Source organism: Mycetomoellerius zeteki, unplaced genomic scaffold, assembly GCF_001594055.1.
Source record: "Mycetomoellerius zeteki isolate Tzet28-1 unplaced genomic scaffold, Tzet1.0 scaffold102, whole genome shotgun sequence".
NCBI lineage: Eukaryota > Metazoa > Arthropoda > Insecta > Hymenoptera > Formicidae > Mycetomoellerius > Mycetomoellerius zeteki.
Window position 1 is genome coordinate 1,392,252 of NW_017255933.1, and position 9,474 is coordinate 1,401,725.

General features: G+C 35.3%; 2 protein-coding genes and 1 non-coding gene across 3 annotated transcripts in view; 1 reads left to right on the plus strand and 2 right to left on the minus strand.

Annotated features, from left to right (window-relative positions):
• LOC108720614 (CD63 antigen) overlaps positions 1–444 on the minus strand; it is a 4,734-nt gene extending 4,290 nt beyond the window's left edge. Inside the window, exon 1 of the mRNA XM_018444725.1 lies at positions 117–444. Coding sequence (XP_018300227.1) covers positions 117–191 — 75 coding nt within the window. The 5' untranslated portion in view covers positions 192–444. The remainder of the gene's footprint in view (positions 1–116) is intronic.
• A 707-nt stretch (positions 445–1,151) lies between these two features.
• Positions 1,152–9,183, minus strand: LOC108720396 (CD63 antigen). The gene is made up of 5 exons (XM_018444392.1): positions 8,839–9,183; positions 5,651–5,839; positions 3,015–3,185; positions 1,946–2,176; positions 1,152–1,827 (listed from the first exon to the last, which is right to left on the minus strand). Exons 1-5 carry the CDS (start codon positions 8,911–8,913, stop codon positions 1,762–1,764), a joined length of 732 nt encoding a protein of 243 aa, XP_018299894.1. The 5' UTR covers positions 8,914–9,183; the 3' UTR covers positions 1,152–1,761.
• Positions 6,121–6,202, plus strand: TRNAS-UGA (transfer RNA serine (anticodon UGA)). The gene has a single exon. It is a non-coding gene; the product is annotated as a tRNA-Ser (tRNA).
• Positions 9,184–9,474: the final 291 nt, after the last annotated feature.

Below are 9,474 nucleotides of genomic sequence, written 5' to 3' on the forward strand. Positions count from 1 at the left end.
GGTTCTCTCGCGCGATTATTCTTTGATTAACGCGAGAATGCATCGCGAAGCGAGATGAATTTGGCGGAGAGTATATTCCGCGAGACGATAAACATCGTTCGTATTGTAGTACAGACCACGAAGAGAGAGTTGACCGCGCACAGCAGATACTTGATGCAGCGGAGGCCGACGTCTAGATGTGTGGCCGCCATTTTGCCTCGCGTTGGCTCCTCCGGGCGCAGATGCACAGCGAGCGGTATCGCGCACCTTCGACACTTCCAGTTAGCACACCGATTGCCAATGCCAACGTTGAAACGTCGGTCTGCAGCGTTATCTACTGGCCGATAATGAGCCGCGAAAACGCACGATCGCGCACGGAACGGCTTTGTGCGATACCAATGAGAGCGTTGGGTTTTTGTTTAGAACAAGGAGTCTGACGAAGAGAAGAAAGAGAGACAGACAGAGAGAAAAAGAGAGAGAGAGGCTATGTTTACACCGTGCGTTTAGGCCGCGGACTATACAATAGACATCCTTGTTTATCCTGTATATTAAACAAAGACACCTATCGTATAGGTCGCGGACTAAGCGCACGGTGTAAACGTAGTCATAGAGAGAGAGAGAGAGAGAGAGAGAGAGAGAGAGAGAGAGAGAGAGGAGAGAAAGAGTGGGAGGAAATAGGGAAGTTGTCGCGATAGCGTGAAGAAAAACACGACAAAGCGATAAACCTGTAGCATTATTCGACGCATTAATGAATATTCGAATATTTTCGGTATATATAGGTTGTTATATTCATGGACGAGTGTAAGACACGGTTATATTCATAACCCAGTAATATATACACAAAAGTTATATGTAACGTACCTGTTAGTTGTAATTTCCCATTTAACAATATAATTAATATAACACACGTTACATGTAACTTTGCATTTGCTGGGAATATGTATATGCAATATTTTTAGCAGAATTTGTATGGAATGTTTTAATTGGACATCGAGCCACGTTTATGCTCATCTACTTTTAAAAAAATATGTATAATAGATATATATATAATGTATACTTATATATATCTCTTAATACATACATGAACATAAATGACGTATATATTATATATATAAAATATAACATTTAATATGATCGAATATATCGAAACAAAATTTTAAAGTTAATGGACGTGGAAAGAGACATTCGTTCTCGTGTTCGTTGCCACGTTTACACGTGGGCAAAACAACGCGACAAAAATGACTCATGTGACAATTAAGTTAATTTCATGTCTCTCGGTACGCGTGTGTGTGCGTGTGTAGTGTGACGTGCGTGCTTGATGATTGTCGGACACGCGCAATGCTCAAATTTTTTTTGGTTAGAAATTTACATGTTTTGCAAAGGCTTATGTGAAAAAAGTTTATTGCAGATAAAAAGAGATTTTCTTGTAAAATATGTGATTGCTTATTCTGTGTAATTCATTCCTGTGTAAATATAAGAGAATGCGAATTTAATTAACGACGCATTTTAATCAAGAATACTAAACGCATTGTCGCGAAAACATTTAGCGATGTAAAAGTTTTATTAAAAATACACACGCTTTTTTATAACGCGATGTGAAATATAGCATGTAGCAAAAATAATTTACCATCCTTTTATACAAAAACAAATAATGTGTTCGTACAATATATCAGATCAATATATCAGATCAAATACACGCAGTTTCGCATCCTAATGGCAATCCTGTTCGGCTATCATCTATATGAAGGCTGCTTCCGGTGCGTTTGATGTTCGCATGGCACTCTACATAGTATGGTAACAATTCTTGATCGATTTAGCCAAGTAGGACGACAAGAGAATTCCTATCAGCTGCAACATTAATTATTCCATTCTTGTATTAATAAAACGTGAATATTACTCGTTTATCGGACTACGAAACGCTATGAGGTAAAGTTAGAAAAATCTAACATAATGCTGATGAAGATACCTGAATTACACCAAGGCCTATTCCAACACCTGCTATCTTGGCCGCGTGTGTCTCTGCGAATTTCGCGAAGGCGTGTATGCAGCCCACCCCATGCAGACTCTTCGATGATAGGGTGCAATTCGACGTGCCGATAGCACCTATCGTATCATCACAGCACGACATCGGAATACCTGACAGATTCGTTGTATTCGTCAACCAGTCGGTGGCATTGATCGTACCACAGCAATGAAACTGCAAAAAAAGAACGAATTTCGGTTAACATGCTGAAACATGTATCTACATCACGCAAATATAAAGATGTAAAGTTGTAAAAGATTTCGTGCATATTTAATATTTCATGGTACGCTCGTATACATAATATATATTGACATAATATACACGTATCCTGTATGTATCTATATTGATATCTATATTCATTATATAATAACTAAATTACTTATAATTAATAATATATTATACAAATATAATTGTTTACACTAAAAAAAAGATACTGATCTTAATACATATTTCTTTAAATAGTACTAAACTTTCATATTTTTTGAAATATTTCTATGTAAAAGATGAAACACTCCGTGTGTGTGTGTGTGTGTGTGTGTGTGTATATACGCATACATGTATATACATGGTATTCACATATAATACATAATATATATAATACATAATATATATATTATTATATAATAAATATATGATTTATGAATATAATATATAATATATGTGCATACATTTTTCGTAGATCGTTAAGAGTGGTCAAGGAAGCTGGGGAAAAATCGATGTACGCTACCCCTTCGTGGCGTGCACGCCAGCTACCACATACACATATATTATACACGCGAGGAATTAGAGCCGGGCACTGAAATTATCCCTGTCGCCTGTCGTCCGCGATATCCTCGCGACGACCGGGTCGCTCCCACGACTGGGAAAGACACGATGCGAAGCGCGAGAAACTTCAAACAAAGCCATCGTTGAAAAAGAGAAAAAAAAAACAAAACCATTCGTGGTCCACTATTTCGAGGATATAACGCAGTCGCACGTATAAATACGATAATTGTATATAATTGTGCGTTACGTCTCGTTGTAGATTGTCCCAGACGAATTGGATCTCGTGGCTATTGTTGTATTGGGGCATCGTGTCGAGCATCTTATGCTGAGCGATCGACGCAACCTGTGCCCTCATCACATATCCCATTATGCCGCCTATGATCTCCAGCAAGAAAATCGCAGCCAGAAGTGTGCAGAACTGTAAATGATCAAAGAAAGTATTGTTAAAAAAATTCAAATTATTTCTCGACAGATTATTTTCCGTACACTGAGAAAAATGTCTTTTAGATTCTAATCTTAGATTAATTGGAATTCTGGTTAAAAATAGACAAATCAGAATTTTTTTGTTAAATCTACTAATCTGATTGATACAATCAGAATCTTCTGGTTCATTTCTTTTTAACCAGACATTTTTCTCAGTGTATATAATTATGGATATTCAGAAATCAATTTTGGTATCAGATGTTGACTGAAAAATGTATCCTGATATATTTTTTAAAATATATCTAGGAAATGACAGAATTTAATCTCGAAGCTTTTGAAATATTTATTATATAGTCTCACCGTGCGTCAATTTTTTAAAGCAACGCCGGAAGCGTGTCCGCCCTCGTCTGCGTGCGAGGGAGAGTAATTTTCCCGGAATAAGGGCCGATGTAGGTGGAACGGGGAGGACACACACATGTCAATTACATACTTCGTGCACAAAACATATGATCCATTACGTTATGGAAACGAGGGGGAGACGATATCGTAGATGGACAGACTTGGCCGAGCTTTTTGTTTCGTATACGTTTCGTATGCAATAGGTCGGTCGAAAACCCGACGCTCTATATCGAGATCCTAATCTCGAATTAATTCGAATAGAGCAACGTTGAAAATACACATCGTGAATGTTCTCGAGTCACGATAATGGTCCGCTTTATTACTCGCAGTACGTCGCGATTGATCCTCGTCGGTGGCGCGCTCTCAATCGGAAGCGTAATCACCTGGCGAGCTTCGCCAGGTCGATCGAACGAGACGTAAATCATTTACGATTGTGAAACAGATGGTTCCTCACGATTGTAAAAGGCATGTACGTAGAAAAGACAAGGCGCAATGCGTCTGCGATAGATTCCCAGACAGCCAAGTCCGTCGAAAATAGATTCTGCAAAATTTATGACGAATAAAAAGACTACTCGGAAAGAACGATTTTGTTGAAATTTTGATGGCTACAGATTTGAAAATATTAGAAGTACAAGTATGACTTTACGGATTTTCAATAGATGGTAGTATACTTACAGTCATACTGCTAATATTATTTGAAGCTGGCAATACTTAAAAGGTGTATACGCAGCTTTAAAACATAGTACATTTCATTTGACTAAAGTGTAAACAACTATTATTTTTATCGCATTGAAAATATCAAATTTTGTACCGGAAAAACGTCATTTGCGAGAAGTTATACTTCATTATTTTTTTCTAAAGAAAAGTGCAACTGAAAGTCATCGTTTGCTTGTGGAAGCTTACAAAGAACATGCTCCATTGGTAAACATGTGTGAAAAATGGTTTAACTGATTCAGATGTAATGATTTTGATTTGGATGATAAGGAGCATGGAAAGCCTCTTATGAAAAAATCAAAAATTGGCTTGATAACTGGATCGCTTCAAAACATCCAGACTTCTACCAGCGTGGAATCCGTTTATTGCCTGAAAGATGGGCCAGCCAAGGTTGTGGTTTCCAATGCGACATACTTTGAATAAAGTAAGAATGATTTTTATGTTATGTCTAATCAATGCGTTTTTTTTTTATCAAAAAATAACCCGTAAAATCGTACTTGTACACCTAATAATTTTATTGGACCATCAAAATAATTATGTAGGAAACTCAAGCATGTCAAGTGATGTTGCAAGAAGTTTTGACATTCTGGCAACCAGCTTGAGTATCCTACATAATTATTTTAATAGTCCAATAAAATTATTTTCAGATCTACCTCTAACTTTTAGACGTAGACCCAGCAAAAACGTTCTTTCTATATAAAGATTTGATATAGGATCTGATGTGTACAATACCGTTGGCAGAATGCTAGCACGAATATTGCCATAAAATATGGCAGATTAATAACAGAAATTCAATAGTCGTTGTCATACTTGTACAGTTTGACGCAGATTAGCGACATATTAGAATAGAAGCAGCAGAATCTGTGTCTGACAGATTCTATTTGGTTTCTGTCAATCAACTGTCAGATTATATCTACAGGCTTTATCGGTAAAACTCAAGCTTAATGCAAACACAGTTAGTGCCAATTTACTAACAATTCCTCAAATTTACTTCTAGTTTGCCGGTATAGACAGTTTGATTATTGGGTAGCTTATTACTATTGATTTAGCCAGTTAATTATTATTTGCTAATTAAATGCATACTATAACTCTGTCGCAGTAACAAACGATCTAATTGCATATGATGCAACGATTAGACATCTTTATTGAAAAAGATTCTGAAGTATATATGCGATTTTTAAATCATAAAGCAATAAATTAATAAGAGTGCAATTTATTGCGTGGACAAAAAATGAATCATTAATTTATTTATGAAGAAAAAACTTAATCGAAGTGTGTATATTTAATAAAAAAATAATATTGTTCAATTTATATATATATATATATATGAGTACATATTCGGCTTACCGTTATAATCATGCAATAACTTTCACGAACGGCTCCGCAGCATCCGAAGAAAGCGATGATAAAAATAATGGAGCCCACGGCTACGAGAAGAGAAGGTACGGAGAAGAAATTGTTGTCAAGGAAATGTTGATATTGATGGTACACTCCATGGATAACCGCACCGATGGATAGCAACACTATTCCTGTAATCTAAACATAATTCATCGATTCATATATTTCCATGGATAAAAGGATCGAAAATGCAATTCGCAATGGAGTCGATCGCGTTAAAAAATCGACGATTACATAACGATTTCGTGATGGTAAGCAATATTGCGTAAACGGTGTAATTATCTAATTAATGTGGTATGTAATTAGCATACTAATATATTTAAAAAAGATACGCAAATTTATTTCTTTGATGACGTCAACATTTTCGAGTTTCACAGCTGCGTACAGTGTATGGTACAAATAACAGCGAGTTGCCAACAGCTGCGGTGTCCGAGCGGTTAAGGAGATGGACTTGAAATCCATTGGGTTCTACCCGCACAGGTTCGAATCCTGTCCGCAGCGAATTTTTTTTTCTTTATCTTAAATAATATCCGTATGTAACTATTTATATATTAGATACACCCATACACTTTAATGAAGAAACGTTAAAATAACACATTTTAATTAATTATATTAATAATACTAGCAATTTAATATTCTATAAACGTTAATAATTCTGCAATACTCTTGTGATATTACATAATCAATAAAACCAACAATTATTCCAAAACTATAATCATAAAGAAATATTAATCCAAATAAAATTTCATAAGATATTAACACGCGTGCGGTATAAGAACATTAATAGCGGATCTATTTATAAAACCGATAACGCAGAGTGCATTTTGATTATTCTGAAAAAAACATTGAACTGTCTATCTTATTCGAACTATGGTTTCTACGCATATGTATAAATAATATATTTCCAGATACGAATTTACTTCTAATAATAAAATTATTTGAATCGTGATGCTTATTGCTTAATATTAAACATGAACGGTTTGATTAACATAAGTTAGTTATAGATTACCGAAATTAAAAAAGTTTTTTATTCTTGCCTCATTCCACATTGAAAAAAAAGATTGGCTGCTACAGCAAATTAGATGGTAAAATATGGCATAGCATTTTTAATTGGCTACAACTGCCAATTTTTGGTTGCTGCAGCCAATTTTTGGTTGTGTTAACTTATCCGCAATGTCAGTATAGGATTTCGATTAGCTAACGCAACCAAAAATTGACTGTTGCAGTCAATTAAAAATGCTATGCCATATTTTACCATCTAATTTGCTGCAGCAGCCAACCTTTTCTTTCAGTGCATAGCACATAAAATTAATATTCGTTATAGTGTAATCGTTCTCATCCGTATCGATCGCATTAAAGGTAGTCTTTCAATTTCGACGTTACGGTGTGTACGAGAAAATAGAGAAGATAGATATTGTGCGATAAAAGGGATTCCCCCTCGGATATATTTTTTAGGTCAAATTTTTTTGTAAGATTTATCTCACAATGATTCATCTATTCATGGTCTTCTCCAATGTATATGCTAGTCCAGTTGATGAATAATTAACCAATAAACGTCTAATTAATTTAATTTTACATCAGGCTTTCAACACACACGCGCACTTACATATTTGAACACAAAAAATTGTATATACGAAATATCCTCCATTTTCATCAAGAACTTGCGATTAAATTTAATTTTAGTAGTAGTGAGTAAGAAAAAAAACTAAATTTTAATAAGTTATTTCTATAAATAGTCAATTAAATATATATTAAATATAAAGATTTATTTGGTACAAAAAACATTAATTTGATTTAACAATAATTCCTTTTTATGAAATAAATATTTATTTATTGTAAATAAATGTTTGGAATTATTTTAATAAATATTTATTTAAATTTATAATAATTTTTTCTCAGTGCATGCACATATAATCATCGATATAAAAAATATCATTAATTAACATATAATATATTATATAACCATTAATATATATAAGACAATAATAATTATATATCATATATCATATTAAATAATGAAAGGAAATTTTTATGACAATTATGCTGTTACTGACATTAATTGTATTCCGATATATTGAAAATTTATAGTATATGTAACGTGAACTATAGATTTTCAGTGTACTGGCAGCGTATATCAGAATACAGCGATTGTTACATTGTTCGTAAATTGATATCTATCTTTTAAATCTATCAATTACATCCAATTTCCACAAAAACCGATTACTCAATGCATTCTCTAAACGCGTTCTATGATCGTATCACAACGATCTTCTGTAATCATATTGCAATGTAAATGTTGTTTTTCCACTCAGATTACAAACGAGACTTGATTTGCTGTGAGTTTCAATGGACAATATTTATCTACCCAATTACTAAACTGAAATATCCGTTCAAGATAACTCAATAATTGCACGACGCGTAAAATGACATTCGAATTAAATTCCACGTTTCAATTTCACGTTTCTGCTATTTTAATAAATATTTACGGAAAATGCGATTTGAAAACGCGTTGCGCATATCTTTAAAACTGGATTCTGCTAAACCACGTGAACAATGTGCGCACTTCAATGTGATTATATATTGAATTTTGACGTCCACGAGATGCATATGTAGAAACGAACATTAAATAATTAACTAAAATAGTTATGATCAAATAATTAATTTAATTAATTAAAACATCTTATTGTAAACATGCGTTTATTGAGAGTCACAAATTTTAGATAAGATAAAATAGAATTAAAATTTAACTAAATTAATTTGCTGAAATTCGACTTTGTCCCTTTTTACATAGTTTTGAAAAAGAATGGATAAAAAGCTTTTAGCTTTTAGCATGTTAACTTTCCAATTTCAATTTGCACGCGTGATAAAAATAACAAAAATTTCGATGAAATATTTAATATTCGCTTTACAGTTTCACAAATAACATTTTTGTGTAAGTTATGCTTTTATCAGGCTTCAGTTAGGTTCCAAATGAACAGCCCGTCGATCGTAATCGCAGCTTCCAACGATCGCGCTGAGGTGCGTCGATACGACGATTCGATAGATCGCAGCGCAATCAATCGCGCGGGGTCCATGCCAGCTCATCGTTCCATCCAGAAGGAACGCGAGACATCGGTGATTGTCGACCGCCTACTTACCACAAAGAACAGGTTGAAAATGAACATCAAATACTTGATGGTCTTCGGCGCCAGACTCAACTTCGTCATCGCCATTGCCGCGGAACTGTCGGTTATAATTTACGAATTATATGTGATTACGCACACGCGGTTCCTTCTCTCTCTCTCTCTCTCCCTCTCTCTTTCCCTCTCTCTCTCTCGCGGAATTCTTTCACACGCACAGACAATCTGCTATCAAGGGCAAGTCGCGAGCGATACTGCGCGTCTTGGGAGCGACGAAAAACTCCGCGAAAAAAGGTTCCTCGTCGCGTTCCGACGGGTGGCGCCGATGTGCATATGCCGAGAGAGGAACACACGTATGCAATAGGTACATGCTTACGACTACTACTATTTGGTTGCAGGCGTGCGTACTGCGTGTTTGTGTGCACGCGCTCGCGTGCGCGTATCGATGCGACACGGAGACCGGTCGAAATCTCGCTTCAATGGCTACGTTTACACCGTGCGCTTAGTCCGCGACCTATACGATAGGTGTCTTTGTTTAATATACAGGATAAACAATGACGTCTATTGTATAGGCCGCGGCCTAAATGCACGGTGTAAACGCAGCCACTGGCAGCAATTCGTTCCGAAATACATCGACGGTGGCCAGGTGTTGGT

Excerpts from the sequence above, each read along its gene's own strand:
- LOC108720396 (XM_018444392.1), bottom strand. The coding sequence starts at position 8,913 with ATGGCGATGACGAAGTTGAGTCTGGCGCCGAAGACCATCAAGTATTTG. Across the intron at positions 3,186-5,650 it reads GTTATTGCATGATTATAACG|TTCTGCACACTTCTGGCTGC; the intron begins GTAAGCCGAATA and ends GATCATTTACAG. Across the intron at positions 2,177-3,014 it reads GGGACAATCTACAACGAGAC|TTTCATTGCTGTGGTACGAT; the intron begins GTAACGCACAAT and ends CTTTTTTTGCAG.